We start from the raw sequence: 18,235 nt of genomic DNA on the forward strand, positions 1-18,235 counted from the left end.
CATTTTGCTGCAACAGCTTGCCTACCCAAACAAGTTGGCTTTTCTTTTTCCTCGCTGTGGTTGGTGTTGGAAGCCAAGGTTTTTTTATTATTTTTTTTATTTTTTACTTCTGTGAAAGAACCGACTTCATTGAGAAGTCTTGACATGCGACCGTTCCTTATAATTTGTGTCTTACGTAATTCTCTCCCTTTCCTAGCTGGCGTGCCACCAACCCTAAATGGAAACATCAAAATCTTTTGACGGTGTCTGATGTGTTATCTGACCAAGCTGTGTCATCCCAATTATTTATCTCATATTTGTGGTCGACAAGCACTGTATTTAGTGCCAGATGTACAACTTGTGTCACAGTGGATCAAATCGAGTTGGATCTTGGATCAGACACTTACGCACAATGTCTTTCTGTTGTCGACGACTCCCTTGGTCAGCAATGTTGTCCAGACAACGCAGTCAGCACTCGGGGAAAACTCCCTGCTATTGCGACCTGTAATAGTGATCTGGGGTCATCTGACCAACACTGGCAGAAAGCACTGTGTTATAGATGTATAGTCTACCCTTCCTTGTTAAATCATACTAACATGGCAAAATTTGTGAGATGGTTCTGCACAGTCTCCCTTTGCCTGACTCTTGATTAGAGAATGGAAATGCTATCCTGCGCAATTAAAATCCAATTGTTCATCTGGAAAAGCTTACTTTCCTCTTATTCCTCAAAGCTGCCTGTTTTAAAGCCGATCTCCCTAATACATCTATATGTGACATCATAACGACACTGTTTCTTAGGAGATTGGTTCAGCTCGCTATTATTGTCGTGGTGGGTGGTCAGGTGGGAGACAGGCAGTGAATTTTGGTCCGGTAGGCTGGCAAACAGACAAATTATTGACAGTGTATTCTCCTTGAGGTGACAGGCCCTGATGGAGAGAGGGAGTATAGAGGGGCAGCGTGAGGGGTGTGATTTAAGACCCCTTGGCTGCAGGTCCCGGGGAAACCGGCCCGTTGTGGGTAGCTCGTTAAGTCATTCCAGGAGTTTATGGGACAAGATGCTGAATCATAGTGTATTGTAGCTGTATTTTTTTTTTTAAAGAAACCGCTGACAGCAGTGAGAGATTTGTGCAAACGATAGTGACAGAAAGGTGTTGGGGAAGCGTTGAGATGTTTTCTTTTTTCTCTGCTATGGTTGTAAAAGTCACTCAAATACTTTGCCCCTATAGGGAAGGTCACGTGCTTCTTGAGGCAACACTTGATCTTTTGTCAAACGGTAGTGTTCAGGCAATTATTTATTTCACAAAATAAATTAAGCTTAATAGATGTTGTGATGTTCAGTTGTTTAGGCAGGGGCAGTGGACTGATGCTTTACTATGCCGAATGGCAAACTGGAACAATTATTTTGGCCTACTCAAATACAGTATGAAGGACCCAATCATAAGTGTCCCTGCTTTAGTGTTTGCCCCTCTGACCATTCAATGTTTTAACAGTTTTTTTTCTTCCTTCGATTAACAAAAGTAGATTATTTGTCAGACAGAGACTATAGTGAGAATGACATTGCAAAGCAGACCTTACATGTTTCATACTTGCACTCTTACCAGCAGAAACCAACTTCTTGTGAGTAAAAACTTAGTGTGGTGATTTGAGGATTATTGCATTGATCCACATCAACTCTCTGAAACGGTGCTGCGTTGGCAGAACATAAAACCGTGTCCACATTTCAACACAGAGGTCTCATAACCATTTATTAAGTTATACTTTTATTACTCCACTGTATTACTTTTCAAATATTATCAGAGGCTCTGATTATCAATATTTAATGAAGATGCAATTTAGCTGGTAACTCATAGCCTCTGTCGAATAAATTATTCTTTATCAGTTCGGTGTCCGGATATTTAGCCTGGCAGAACAGTCTGCGCATTCTTCCTCTTTCCTCAGAGATATTTTTACTTACTTCTGTATCGTCATGACTTTGTTCTGTGTTTACATTGTATTATATTGGAGGTTGTGAGGCTTCCACCCCATTTGCATTTCCCAAAAATGGATATAAGGTTTATTGTTATAAGTATGGCATTTCATTATTCCAATACATTGCCATCCAAAAAGTTTTTTTTTCTTAGCCTTGTGCATCAGTAGGTTTCTACCATGTCCTGAAATGGCCAACATCTTTAATAAACCACAATTACAATGCCAGCAGGGATGAAGTTGACCATTCCTATTCATCTTTAAACAATCTTTCATCTTATCTCAAACATCTCTTCTACCAATGTAAATATAATATAAAAGTAACATTTCCCAAATATTTTTCCAAGGAGTTCAAGATTCCCAGCATGAGAAGATAATCCCCATCACAGGAGAGGGAGTGATCCATAGTCCGGACTTCCCACTCACCTACCCCAGGAGTACCGTGTTGGTCTGGAGACTAGTGGCCTCCAATGACAACATGAGAATCCAGTTATCCTTCGACGAGAGGTTTGGCCTGGAAGACCCAGAGGATGGAATATGCAAGTAAGATCATAAGCAAAAACACATATGAAATGTGCATATAACATATTGTGAGTACAACTAAGATTTATATTACAAATGCAACATATAGACAACATAGCTACACTATATATAGAAAAGGATGTGGACACCCCTTCAAATGAGTGGTTTTGGCTATTTCGGCCACACCGTTGCTGACAAGTGTATAAAATAGAGCACACAGCCATGTATTCTCCTATGGTGATTAGTTAGCACACATTAGCTTAGCATCATTGCATCCCTAAAGCCTAGAATAAACTTTTTAAAATGTTAATCTTCTAGAAAGCACAGCTTGAATGAACAAAAGCATGTACTAATGACTCAAAAACCAAAGGTGCCTACTTAAAAATGTATCTTTATCAAAGGCCTAGTAGGTAAGGAAGATGAAGCTTATCTGTATGTTTCTGTTGGAATGAGCTCTGAACACAAAGTTGGTTGATTTAAAGCTACGGTACCCACGTTTGCCACTAGATGACAGAGTAGTGCAATAGAGCACTATAATACTATGTATAGATAACTATATGTCTATCAGAACAGTTCTCACTTAGTTTAAATACACCGTAAAGTCCATGGAGAATAAGAACACCTCCTCCCAGTTGCACACTGCATTGAGGATAGGAAACTCTGTCACCACCGATAAGTCCACTGTAATTGAGAATTTCAAGAAGCATTTTTGTACGGCTGGTCATGCTTTCCACCTGGCTACCCCTACCCCGGTCAACTGCACTGTACCCCCCCACAGCAACTCGCCCAAGCCTTCCGCATTTCTCCTTCTCCCAAATCCAGTCAGCTGATGTTCTGAAAGTGCTGCAATATCTGGACCCCTACATATCAGCCGGGCAAGACAATCAGGACCCTTTCTTTCTAAAATTATCTGCCAAAATTATTGCAACCCCTATTAATAGCCTGTTCAACCTCTCTTTAATGTCGCCTGCGATTCCCAAAGATTGGAAAGCAGCTGCGGTCATCCCCCTCTTCAAAGGGGGGACAATCTTGACCCAAACTTCTACAGACATATATCTATCCTACCCTGCTTTTCTAAGGTCTTCGAAAGCCAAGTCAACAAACAGATTACCGACCATTTCGAATCCCATGCACCTTCTCCGCTATGCAATCTGGTTTCAGAGCTGGTCATGGGTGCACCTCAGCCACGATCAACGTCCTAAACGATATATTGATAAGAAACAATACTGTGCAGCTGTATTCATTGACCTGGCCAAGGCTTTCGACTCTGTCAATCACCACATCCTCATCAACAGACTCAATAGCCTTGGTTTCTCAAATGATTGCCTTGTCTGGTTCAACAACTACTTCTCTGATAGAGTTCAGTGTGTCAAATCGGAGGGCCTGTTGTCCGGGCCTCTGGCAGTCTCTATGGAGGTGCCGCAGGGTTAAATTCTCGGGCCGACTCTCATCTCTGTATACATCAATGATGTCGCTCTTGCTGCTGGTGATTCTTTGATCCACCTCTACGCAGACGACACCATTCTGTATACATCTGGCCCTTCTTTGGACACTGTGTTAACTAACCTCCAGATGAGCTTCAATGCCATATAACTCTTCAACTGCTCTTAAATGCAAGTAAAACTAAATGCATGCTCTTCAACCGATCGCTGCCCGCACCCGCCCAGCATCTGGATGGTTCAGACTTAGAATATGTGGAAAACTTCAAATACATAGGTGTCAGGTTAGACTGTGAACTCTCCTTCCAGACTCACATTAAACATCTCCAATCCAAAATTAAATCTAGAATCGGCATCCTATTTCACAACAAAGCATCCTTCACTTGTGCTGCCAAACATCCCCTTGTAAAACTGACCATCCTACCGATCCTCGACTTCGGCGATGTCATTTACAAAATAGCCTCAAACTCTAATCAACCAATTGAATGCAGTATATCACATTGCCATCCGTTTTGTCACCAAAGCCCTATATACTACCCACCACTGCGACCTGTACACTCTCGTTGGCTGGCCCTCGCTTCATACTCGTCGCCACTGGCTCCATTTCATCAACAAGTCTCTGCTAGGTAAAGCTCCGCCTTATCTCAGCTCATTGGTCACCATAGCAGCACCCACCCGTAGCATGCGCTCCAGCTGGTATATCTCACTGGCCACCCTCAAAGCCAATTCCTCCTTTGGTCGTCTTTCCTTCCAGTTCTCTGCTGCCAATGACTGGAACGAACTGCAAAAATCTCTGAAGCTGGAGACTCATATCTCCCTCATTAGCTTTAAGCACCAGCTGTCAGAGCAGCTCACAGATCACTGCACATGTACATATCCCATCTGTACATAGCCCATCGAAATAACTCATCCCCATACTGTTATTTATTTATCTTGCTCCTTTGCACCCCAGTATCTCTACTTGCACATTCATCTTCTGCACGTTCTACCATTCCAGTGTTAAATTACTATATTGTAATTACTTACTGGCCTATTTATTGCCTTACCTCCCTTACCTCCCTTATCCTATATATATATATATATATATATATATATATATATATATATATATAGACTTTTTCTTTTGTATAATTGATTGTATGCTTGTTTATTCCACGTGTAACTCTACGTTGTTGTATGTGTCGAACTGCTTTGCTTTTTCTAGGCCAGGTCGCAGTTGCAAATGAGAACTTGTTCTCAACTAAACCTACCTGGTTAAATAAAGGTGAAATAAAATAACTTTTATATCACTTTTTTGATGATTAGGACGACTTCGGAGACATGTCTGAAGTACACCTTAAGGGTGCCCTATTTCATGGCTATGACTTCAACTTTTCAAACTTTTGTCACTGCTGGGTACAGTTTTGACGATGAGTCCAACAGGCCATTCGTTTCTGTGGTACCTTGGCGCAGTGTAGTGTTAACCAGTCTCGCCTTGATCTGGATCCTGTTAGAGCAAGGGCTAAGGAATGTTGTGCGTCCATTGTGTAGCACTTTTGTTTCGTGAAGGCTCACTTTCGCTAGCTTGTGAGCTCCGTCCAGACATGCGTAACTCCCCGATGATGACCCAGCCTCGGTCTAGACATTGCGCGTAGTGTGCATTGTGCGGCCCATTGTACTCATCTCTGATTTGTGCATTCTCAGTAGATATCTTACAGCAATCCTCCTCCTGCTTGTGTCTGGGAAGAGTACTGGAATCTTGTCTGTGACTGGCTTCAGATGAGGGTGATGACGTGCAAATTCAGGTGAGGGGGTTCTCTGATCTATCGTCTGGCATCATGTCCAATTCTATGTGAGTGGTGAGAGTGAGCTGTGCCTTGCCCTCCATTGACTCAATGATGTAGTTGCTTCCGCTCCTCCCAGATGTCTCCACAACTGCTGAACATGTCTTCAGAGTGTATGGAGCGGAATCGCCTCGGACAGCAAAGAGGTCGAAGAACTTGGTTCTTGCTAAAGACTTATTACTTTGTTTGTCTCAGACAGCGTACGTTCTGAACGCCTTTCTCTGCGGCCTGCGGGTTACACTTTGTCTTAGCATATCTTAAAGCATGACCTCGAGCTGAATGCATCTCCACAGATCTCAGTGCACTTTGAGGTTACTGCAAGTGTTGCACTCTCCTCTTGCTTTCCGCCATGATTTTCCTTGGTAGCGGAGTTCTGTTTTCCATGAGGCTGACCCCGGATGCAGCGTGGATGGATGTCTATCACTGTCACATTCTTTGCACAGCACCCCTTTCCCACCATCTTTTGCGAGATGACTGGTTGAAGCACAGCATCTGTAACATGTGGTCGTCCTTGAGACTAGACTTAAGCTTTATCTAGTATCTTGCTCCTTAAACTGCAACATTTTCTCATCGGATGATGATTGTTGTGGAACAACACTGCCTGGGTCCTCAACTTTCTTCCCTGAGAGTCTGGTTGGCTTCAGACACAGATGAGACTTCTGTCTTCCTTATGGACACTGGTGTTCTGTGTTTTGTTGTGCTTCGTAGGTGGTTTCTCAGTCTTTGAAGAGCTATAGCCTCGTGTTCAAGAAGGCAAAGCTTGGAACACTGTGTGGCTTTGCTTGGTTTAGGATGAACTTGGCAAAGAAGGAAAAAGGTGGGAATGCAACCCTATTTATCTTCCTTGTATTTTGACGCTGTAGGAAGCTTCTCTGTGATAGGATTGACTCCAGCTCTAGAAGCAGGTCCCCAAACTCTCAACTTCTGGTTGTCTTTGTTTGTTATCCTCGGAAATCTTCAATTTTCTTCAGAAGTGCGTCTTCAATTTCTTCAGGTGAACCATAGCAGTCTTCAATTCTCTGCCATACAAGTGTGTGCCCTGCTGTTGCGTTGTGTACATGCACCTATTTTATGCTCTTGGCCTGCTCAGATGACTCAGCCATTTGGAGAGTAGGTCCAGCTCTTCTCTGGTTGTCAGATTTAAGTCCTGGGTACTGCTAAGGAAGGATGGTTTCCAGGCCCAATAGTTTTCTGGATGGTCGTCAAACTTCAGAAGGCCAGAACTCACCATTTTCACAACGTATCAGGTACTTGGTTACATTTTTAGCTCCTGAAGTATTGGCTGAGTACTGTCTGGGTGAATCCTCTCCGGAGGCAGCCGACTGTGGCTGGCGAGACGGCAGGTGGGCTTGGTTGGACCCTCTTTTGTTATGTGGTTGTTCTCCTACATTGATAATCTCTCCCGTATAGTGTGTAATCGTGTTCTGAAGTGGAAAGATTGTGTCGGTGTTATGCTGGTTTCCTGTAGGACTGACAGGTCCCTGCTTGACTTTTCACATCGGAGGTCTGTTTCTGTATTGTAGCATCTGACTGTATCAATGTTGACCACTGCTAACTTGACCTGCGATGGTCTCAATGGCTTTGTGTCACGAGGCCGTTGAGCAGTGTCAACACAATCTCACACTCAATTCGTACAAAATGTATTTCAGCAGATTTCGTGTGTCTAGTGAACAATGGATACGCAACAATGGGGTAACGTATAGAATTAGTCTCTACAGGTGTGATCAAGTCTTACATCAACATTTCCTGAAGCTGAATGGAAAGTGCTATTCCCTGACCATTCAGAAGACAACCATCTGTATAATTTACAAAAGTTAACTTACCAGTGTGGACCCAAAACAAACACATTTTACACATTTTCAAACGACCTGTTTGTCATTACAACCATGGTGTTCTTTTGTTAATGAAGCTTATATCAAATACCCTGACAATGATTTGCATCATATGGGTAGACAAATATCACACTATCCTTTTTTGTAGGATGTAAACACGTAACATGAATCACTATTGATCCATTCTGTTCTGATCTAATGAGATGTAGGATTTTCTACGGCCTAGAATCGAGGATTTTCCCAGTCATGAAGGACGAAGCTAGGCCCCTGTTTGTTCTCATTGGCAAAGACTGAACTCAAGTATGTCAGACTCTCCTATACCACTTTACCCAACATGTTATATTCCAGAGGTTGTAAATATACCCCTTTAATGTGGTATGACTTATATCATTATTATAGGGCTGTGAAACCCATAGCCGAATGGCTTCAGACTGAGCATTTCTCATCATTTACACTACCTTTCCAAAGTTTGGGGTCACTTAGAAATGTCCTTGTTTTCCATGAAAACACACGTGAAATTAGTTTCAAAATGAATATGAAATATAGTCAAGACGTTGACTACGTTATAAATAATGATTTTTAATTGAAAAAACAATTGTGTTCTTCAAACTTTTGCTTTTCGTCAAAGAATCCTCCATTTGCAGCAATTACAGCCTTGCAGACCTTTGGCATTCAAGTTGTCAATTTGTTGAGGTAATCTGAAGACTACGGTTTGCACATCGGGACAAAGATCGTACTTTTTGGAGAAATGTTCTCTGGTCTGATGAAACAAAAATAGAACTGTTTGACCATCGTTATGTTTCGAGGAAAAGGGTGAGGCTTGCAAGCTGAAGAACACCTTCCCAACTGTGAAGCATGGGGGTGGCAGCATCATGTTGTGGGGGTGCTTTGCTGCAGGTGGGACTGGTGCACTTCACAAAATAGATGGCATCATGAGGATGGAAAATTATGTTGTTATATTGAAGCAATATCTCAAGACATCAGTCAGGAAGTTAAAGTTTTGTCTCAAATGGGTCTTCCAAATGGACAATGACCTCAAGTCACTTCCAAAGTTGTGGCAAATTGGCTTAATTAAGGACAACAAAGTCAAGGTATTGGAGTGGCCATCACAAAGCCCTGACCTCAATCCTATAGAACATTTGTGGGCAGAACTGAAAAAGCATGTGTGAGCAAGGAGGCCTACAAACCTGACTCAGTTACATCAGCTCTGTCAGGAGGAATGTTTAAAATTCACCCAACTTATTGTGGGAAGCTTGTGGAAGGCTAACCGAAACGCTTAACCCAAGTTAAACAATTTAAATGCAATGTTACCAAATATGAATTGAGTGTATGTAAACTTCTGACCCACTGGGAATGGTGAAAGAAATGGAAGCTGAAATAAATCATTCTCTCTACTATTTTTCTGACATTTCACATTAAAATAAAGTGGTGATCCTGTCTGACCTAAGACAGCTCATTTTTTACTAGGATTACATGTCAGGAATTGTGAAACTGAGCTTAAATGTATTTGGCTAAGGTGTAGATAAACTTCCGACTTCAACTGTATATTAAATAATTAAATGTGGGACAAAAAAAATATTATTCCGAAGATTGACCCCCCCCCCCACCTATAAATTACCTATAAATTAAGTTGCATCAAAATGTGTCTTTTCACACAAATTAAACCACACAAAATCGCAAGAAATCTACAGAAATACTTTTGCACATATTTGCAATAATTGTGAGGCAGTGTACATACTCACGGGTGCATTGAGTTGCGCTGAGAGGTGCCATCTGGGTTTCTATCAGATGTCATGGCTCTCTGTTTTCATCATCGGCAGGTACTTAGAGAACCTGGGCTTCAGCTATGGCTGCTATTGCAGCTTTCTCCACTTGAGAATGTAAGTATGCCTTTACCTCTGCTTTTCTTTCCAACCTCACTAATGCTCTTGTGGCTGAATGCTGCGGGGACTTGCTTCTAATGTTCCAACATCTAGTGTAAAAGCCTTCACAGAAGAGTGGAGGCTGTTATAGCAGCAAAGGGTGGACCAACTCCATATTAATGCCCATGATTTTGGAATGAGATGTCCAATAAGCAGGTGTCCACATACTTCTGGTCATGTAGTATATGTCTGCATGATTTGTTTCGCCTTAGGGTATACCTGATGGATGTCATTTAATCACTCATTTAAATACAGGATGTACAACGACAATGATGTAGTATACTGCAACTATACAGAATGTAGGCCTATACTTTGTAACTCTATTTACAGTGGTAGTAGTTTACCTCGTCTTTCTCTATGCTTTAGCCAGCTTGGACACTCCCCAGTTCAGTTAGCATGCAGAGGCTATGCCCGGGGGAGCATGACATGTTGCTGTGTTGTGGGCCGTTTTTAAAGATTTATAGTCAAACAGGCCCATTTGTGAAATTGCCTTTTTCCCCATGTGGCTGCTGATGAATATCGAAAAGCACAGCGACCGAGTGATTTGTTTTGCCAAGGCTGCCGCAGCCATACGCCATGGGCACATATTTTGTCAGCGGCTAGTTCCCTGCGGAACGGGCCGTGTGATTGTACAAAATGATCGGGAGGTCTTAGACCCCCCCCAGAGAGTGGCTGGCTATTGTTGGAGAGTCCCCTGATTGCAGCTAAGACGTATGACATGACAATGCCACAGCCAGCCAGATACCCAGAGATGTGTTGTCATCATACTCAGGCTGATCCTAGATCATCTCTCCCTGCCACAGCCCTTAATCTCACCTACGATATGATGACATAAAAGGCCAAGCTTATTCTGCCGTCAGAAGAACCATCCGGAGGTTTCAGTCCTGGTAATTTGACCCCACGTTCAGCCATCTTGGGTGGGTGGATGTATTTTGATGAGTGGGGTCACTGTGGTGTCTGATGCCCAAGAAGAGGAGTCCCACATTGGGGAAGAGTGAGGATTTGCAGCCTTTGTTCTGGCCCTACTTCCATACAAGACTGCACTAGTTTCCCGAGGAGGGGAGCAGACAATAACATCCTCATGCAGGGTCATGCAAGTCATTGCCACGTCTACCTCTCTCTACTTCCCGCATTTTTCATTTTCAAGCAGGGGCAGAGAACATGTTTAATCTGATCAGGTTGGCAGGGATGGCAAACAAATGACTTCATGCACACACAAGCAGAAGCAGACAGATCTCCACAAGTGTCTCTCACACACATGCTCTCTCTCTCGCTCTCTCTCCCAATCACTGTCACTGTCGGTCTCCTCCTCCCCTCTCTGCTTCTCTCTCTCCCTCTCTTACAAACACCCGCACACACCCTCTTGTTAGCTCTACCCCCTTCCAACTCATCGGCAACATCCACGGTCTCTCTCCTAGTCTGTTGAAAAAATGAATCCAGTGCACCCCCGTAGGAATCCATTCCAAGCTACGTGATGTCGCTAAGGTTCTCTACCCTACGCCTCACATCACAATAACCAGTAAATAAATAAGAGAATGCAAAATCCTAAAATCCTTGGTTCTCTAATCAGCAGCAGTAGCCGGGAATAAAACAAATAAAAGGGTGGAGGGGGGGGGAAAGCGCTAGAAAGGGTGTGAGAGCACCTCCAGCGAGCGGTCATCCTCAAGATGAGTAAGATCTTCGGTTGTTCAGATGCTCAAAACATGCTGCCCAAATCCACCAAAGAGCGCAGTCATATTTGAGTGTTTTTCGCCTCTTGCAACGTGTCGTTTGGCACAGCAGCACAGACACTTGAGACACTTGGCTACAGTGCTATTTAACCATTCTCGAGAACTGTTACTGTATTTCTTTAAACAATGTGTGCAAGTGATGCATGTACGTCGGTGGATTTGCAAATCCAAAACGGGATGTTGAACATGTAGCATCGGAAAATGTGAAACTATGTAATAAGCAGGTTGCACTGCATTATAGATGACCCATCTGCCACCGTGGGGCTGTAAGCGTTTTGATCCGAGAGTGCACCGCCCTGCTTCAGTCATCTAAACCTTGTCAGGAAAGGCTGAATATTGACTGCTAATCAGTGCCGATAATTTTTTCTAATGAGTTTGGCCTTATTTCCATGGCAGCATATTTGATGAGTCATTCATTTTCCATTCACCTAGCTCAATGTAACATCGATAGGTTTAGACTAGTACATGATAGTCAAATTTTTCCTACACCCATGAGTTTACTGCAGCCTAGCCTATGAATGAAAGTTTAAAACGTAGGTGCACTTGTGGAGAAATTTTTGTAATCAAGGTGACAGACGGTGAAACATTTCAATATTGCCTTGCACACGCTTGCCTGCATATTTTATTATTTTAAATATTTTATTTACCCTTTAATTAGGCAAGTCCGTTAAGAATAAATCCTTATTTACAATGACTGCTTACCCATGCCAAACCTGGACGAAGCTGTGCCAATTGTGCGCCGCCCTATTGGATTCCCAATCACGGCCGGATGTGATACAGCCTGAATTCGTATCAGGGATTGTACTGGCGCCTCAAGCACTGAGATGCAGTGGCTTACACTGATGCACCACTCGGGAGCCCATCTAGCTGATCTAGAGTGTAATCATTACCAGTTGCTAATCAACCACCAGTTGCTAATGAGAGTTTCTATTGGACAAATGCAGGTATGTTTATCCCCATTTAATTCTGTTTGCTTCCGTTTAAGAAAATAATTTAAGCAGAATCGGCGGAATTAATACGCCTCTGATCAAACACAGTTCACTTTCATAGCAGCCACATAAAAACAGCATGATCACTTTGCTCATTATACAATTTATCCTCGCAACCATCTACACTCTCCTCCTTTCACCTTTTCCCTTCGCTTGTGGATGACAGTGTCTGTTACCAGGCAAAAAAACAGCACGATCATTACACAGGTGCACCTTGTGCTGGGGAAAATAAAGGCTATTCTAAAATGTCCAGTTTTGTGTCACGACACAATGCCACAGATGTCTCAATTTGAGGGAGGGTGCAATTGGGTGCACCTACAGTGTACTACTCTTTTTATAGTCCCGTTTTTGTCACAACCCATGTGACGTGACAAAGAGCTCTTATAGGACCTGGGCACAAATAATAATATAATAAATAATCCCCCAAAATTATCATTTTTTCACCATTTTACATATAAAACCTTATTTGTTCATCGAAAATTGTGAATAACTCACCGCAGGTTAATGAGAATTTTGTGCTTGAAAAGATGCTCATGACTCTGCAATGTTGGGTTGTATTGGAGAGTCTTAGTCTTAAATCATTTACCACATAGTCTGTGCCTGTATTTAGTTTTCCTGCTAGTGAGGGCCGAGAATCCACTCTCACATAGGTACGTAGTTGCAAAGGGCATCACGTTATGATAGTTGTTAATACGGCTAGGGGACACCAGCCAGCGGGACACCTGTTGACAACTTCCGGTGAAATTGGAGGGCGCGCAATTCAAATTACTATCCATCATTTTTATGATTATTTAACATTTAGGTACATGTGTCTTATATCGGGTAAAAGCTTAGTCTTGTTCATCTAAGTCTATTGTCCAATTTACAATGGGCTTTACAGCGAATGCATGCCATGCCTTTGTTCGAAGACGGCTCCTCACATCAAACTATTTTTCCACCAGCACAGGTTTCTTAAAAATGTCACTCCTGGGTTGGCCGAAATTGGGACTCTGCTGTTTGAAAATGTCCCTATAAACCCAGAATTTTAACCTGACCAAAACGATTACATTTCAATTAGCAGGTTATTAAAAACTAGTACAGAGAATACAATATGTTTGTAATTGATAATCATATAGACATTAATTCATATTTTCACTTGCCTGAAGACGGCTGTTGGTTAGCTGGAACACAGACATGGAAGTGACCTTGCACACATTCAATCTCTGGCCTGCTTGCTGTACATGGTATTTGAAGGTTTGTTTCTGTCGTTTGTTCTCCTTTGTATCCTCAGGTTTACTTCTCCGTTTCACCTCATGCTGCAATAAAAATGGACAATGCTGAATTTAGAATTTAATATACTGTATCACATTCAGGATATTGCTTGATCAGGACCTCCATCTTTCACATACTCCCAATCTATACACAGAATGAGTTTGGATTGCACCATTGTGTAACACAGCACTTTTAGAGTTAATGTTACTGGACGTATCATTACTTTCAAAGTTAAACTATGCAAGTGTTCAATATAGCTATTATAATAATAGGCGTTTTGTCTTATTTCTAACCTGTTCTAAGCCGGAGAGAATCAACGCTTTTTGTTTCTTGTATGGGACAGTGTAGAAACTGTTGAACAGATGCAGCTTGCGCTCATCAGTCAACTTTCCACAATCCTTTCTGCACGTCGTGGAACACGCTCTTCCCTGCAGGATACAGTGTAACTATCGAACTACTGTAGCCATGTCGGATCATCCGGTGGATGGAGAAAAAGTAGCTAGCTATGTTTCTTCTATAATCTAGCAATAACATTTGTAACGATAATGTATGAGTTAGTAGCCAACAAACTTTAGCTAATATGTTTTCTCTATAGTTACAAATGAGACAACCCAGAACATACATGTTAGTTACTGTACTCTATAGTTAGCTAGCTTGATTGTTTGATATACGGTTCTTCCACGTACCTCTTGGACAGCTTTTCCCAGGTTTTTTCTTGACCCTTACAATTTGTATAGGGTTTTCCCGCATCCCGTAAGATCTTCCTTTGCCTGTCTTTCCATTCTTTTAGTTTTGTTCTACGTTTCTTTCCCACATTTCTGCGATTTTCATCAGCAACAGAAAGGTTGTGCGCTTGTCGGTCCATTCTGAGTGGTGCATATAAACAGTTATTCCACGAGAGCCTATCTTTAAATTTAAAATGATTGTTAATTAGCGCGTGGAAAGCTTGTGAAACCGGTTCACTATAGAAAAAGGTTGTCTAATAATGATTTTTCATGTATATCTCTTTTTTTTGTAAATGTCACATATATGGTTCTTCGTCTGTAGGATTCACTTTCTGTGTTATTATATTATAATTTAGTCTATGATTTGCAGCAGCAGGCTCGTAAGCATTCATTCAAACAGAACTTTCCTGTGTTTTCCAGCAGCTCTTTGCAATGCTTCAATCATTGTGCTGTTTATGACTTAAAGCCTATCAACTCCCGAGATTAGGCTGGCAATACTAAAGTACCTATTAGAACATCCAATAGTCAAAGGTATATGAAATACAAACGGTACAGAGAGAAAAAGTCCTATAACTACAACCTAAAACTTCTTAACTGGGGAATATTGAAGACTCACGTTAAAAGAAACCACCAGCTTTCATATGTTCTGAGCAAGAAACTTAAACGTTAGATTTTTTACATGGCACATATTGCACCTTTACTTTCTTCTCCAACACTTTGTTTTTGCATTATTTAAACCAAATTGAACATATTTCATAATTTATTTGAGACTAAATTGATTTGATTGATGTATTATATTAAGTTAAAATAAGTGTTCATTGTTCATACAGTATTTTTGTAATTGTCATTATTACAAATATATAATAATCTGACAATTTAATCGGTATCTGCTTTTTTTGGTCCAGTAATCGGTATCGGCGTTGATAAAATCTGTCGGCTGATCTTTATTTCTATCCAATGGTACCAATTACAGTATATGCATATCCTGGCTTCAGGGCCTGAGTAACAGGCAGTTTACTTTGGGCACGTCAGTCAGACAGGAAGTGGAGAAAAATAGACCCTAGCCTGAAGAAGTTTTAATGCAGACAGAGAAGAGCTTCAACTTCTTAATCATAGCCTCAATTTTGTCCTGCACATGAATATAGTTGTGGAGTCCCTGTAATCCTAGATTCAGATCATTCAGGCAAGAAAAAACATCACCCAGATAGGCCAGTCATGTGAGAAACTCGTCATCATGCAAGCGGTCAGACAATTATGGTCAGTAAAAACTTTAAGCTCGTCTCTCAATTTAAAAACATGTCAATACTATGCCCCTTGGTAACGCTTTTACAATATACAGAGAAGTGCACTGGTTATATGGTAGCTGTCCATATCATTGAATAGTGCAGAAAATACACAAGGGTTCAGGGGCCTTGCTTTTACAATGTTAACCATTTTCACTGTAGTGTCCAAAATGTCCTTCTAGTTGTCAGGCATTCCCTTGGCCGTGTACACAAGTGGCATCGGGAGCAACTGCACGTGCGTTACCACTCCACTATGTCTCTCTGTTATGGCATTTGCGCCATTAGTACAGATACCAACACATCTGTTGTCCAGTAGTAACGTAATGGACTTATACCAGGAGCTGTGCCAGGCCCACCACATCCGACTCATCCAGCTGTAACACACAGAAATCACTGGCTTGTATGCGAAGCAGTAATTGTTTCAAATCATCTACTGCCATGTCTCTTATGCATCGTGAAACAGTGTTGTTTGATGAAGGCATTGTCTGTATAGTTTATTTTGGCCTTTTTCCCCAGCATTGTCCCACCCATATCCGCAGCAGCATGAAGAATTAAAAGTATGGGGCTTGCCTGTCCTAGCCACTCGGTAGCTCAACATATCAGACACTTCTAGACCCTTCTTTTTAATGGTATCTGTTGCTTTTATACATGTCTTACTACTCGAAAGTCGTCTTAATTCTCCCTCCAAAAAACAATTTTTCAAATTGCCGTGTTTTGTTTCTAAATGACTGCGCAAGAGTGAAGGTTTCATTGAGTTGAGATAGTACTTTTGAACAAATAACACACTGTGGCTGAGAAAAGGCACTACTCCCAATATAAGTGAACCCCAAATTAATGTAGTTCTCATCATATATGCGTCTCTTAAATGGTCCAACGTCCCTGTCTGTTCGGTGCTTTCCCGGGTAAGGGGGCAGCAGCTCTTCGGCTGCATCAGATTCACAACTGTCAGTGTCTATGCTAGCTGGGCTAACAATAAATGTAGAATTACTGATGTTAGCATTGGATGTGCTTGTGGAAGCAGAACAACTTGTCGTCGACAGGTGCAGTTGTAGTACTACTGGTAGTAGCAGTACTAACAGTAGAGCTGTTATTTCTCAATGGACTCGGGACTTTTTTAAAACATTTGAATATATTCTTGAGCAAACGGAATAGCAGAAGCTATGTTTGGCTACATATGTGGAATTCCCGCGATAGTGTAACGGTTAATGTGATTAGATGTTAATTATTTGATGAGGCTACCTGTATATGACATTGTGTTGTTACGCTGAACACTAGATGGTTGAATTTTATTTTTGACATTGAAACGAGGCTACTCAGGCAAGGAACAAAAACTCACCCAAATGTATAGGCCCATTGGAAAATGTGAAGAAAAAAATGTGAATCGCATTTTTATTTGGTGTACCCCTGATGGCAGGGTTACGGGTACCCCAGTTTTGGAAAAGCTGCTCTACTATAAGCCTTTTTAGAGAATTTTGCTGTAAGTCCAACCTGCCTCAAAAACGCAGACCATTTATGGCGTTCTGTGGGTGAGCGGTATGCTGATTGAGCATGTTTGGGATGCTCTGGATCGGAGTGTACGACATCGTATTCCAGTTCCCACCAATATCGAACAAATTCGCATAGCCATTGAAGAGGAGTGGGACAACATTCCACAGTCCACAATCAACAGCATGATCAGCTCTTTGGTTCAGTATAATATTAGGTTTTGATTGAAGATCTGATAACAATCCATGTCAAATATATAAAAAAATAGAGATAATCAGAAAGGAGAAAAGATACTTTTTCACTGCACTGTATGTGATACAGCTTTAGCCTAATAGGCTTGTCCCAGGGTCTGCATCAGGCCCATTATCGCTAATCGAAGGCGACTGCTGCTAAATGCCACTCTCCTCCCAACCCACCTGAGGTTGATCGCTGAACAATTACACAGGAAATGCTCAGCTCTTTTCTTAACTTAGTATCGACACTAAATTGTGGAGCCGCCTATTGCTCCCGTGGAGACACTGTGAGCATTAGGCCCCACCGTTCGAAACCGTTCAGTGATAGCATAGCCCCTTCTCCTCAGAGAGAGGGAACTGGATGGATGGGCGGGAGTGGAGGAAAGTAAAAACGAGGGGACCATGTTGGTCAGATGCAGCTCAGTGGGGTTGTATTAGGGCTCAAGAGGGACAAAGCTGACCTCACAATAATCAAGATGGCGCCGGAGGGTTTTGCTGCCATCTTATCGGCTCATAACCAACCATGCATTTTTTTTTATTTTGTACATAATTTGTTTTTTATATATATTTTTTATTATTGTTGTTTTTGAGGGGTGGATCAGTTTGGATGTTGCGGAGATATATACACTTTTTTAGAATATACCTTTATTATTCCTTGTAAACCCTACCACCCCTCCCCGGATTGGAGGAAACTAAAACAATAACACTTAGGCTTCTACCTTCAGTTTATACGTATTATGCATATTTTACTATAGTTATATTTTGTTTGTTTTTAGTCCTTCCCCTATTGCTGATGTCCATCCAGTTTGATTTCTATTTGTAACTGTGCTATTTCACATTTCTGAACATATATAGATTTTACTGACCCCGTATGCTTTACATATGTTATCTTGTTGTTATTAGTCCCACCCTTCAGCTCCATTCAACCCCTCCCATTTATCTCTTAACGCCATCCATTTTGGATTTCTATTTGCCATATATTTTTCAACTGTGCTGTGTCATGACATTGGCCTGTGGGTAAGGATTATGACCCCCCCATAAATACCTTTCTCCCTTC

General features: G+C 41.7%; 1 protein-coding gene across 2 annotated transcripts in view; it reads left to right on the top strand.

Moving 5' to 3' along the window:
- Window positions 1-18,235, top strand: part of LOC118363593 (platelet-derived growth factor C-like) — an 85,635-nt gene that overhangs the window by 39,382 nt on the left and 28,018 nt on the right. For both annotated transcript variants that reach the window (XM_035744598.1, XM_035744599.2), the window contains exon 2: window positions 2,292-2,487. In XM_035744598.1, coding sequence (XP_035600491.1) covers window positions 2,292-2,487 — 196 coding nt within the window. The remainder of the gene's footprint in view (window positions 1-2,291; window positions 2,488-18,235) is intronic.

The sequence above is a fragment of the Oncorhynchus keta genome, chromosome 30 (genome assembly GCF_023373465.1).
Source record: "Oncorhynchus keta strain PuntledgeMale-10-30-2019 chromosome 30, Oket_V2, whole genome shotgun sequence".
NCBI classification, from domain to species: Eukaryota; Metazoa; Chordata; class Actinopteri; order Salmoniformes; family Salmonidae; genus Oncorhynchus; species Oncorhynchus keta.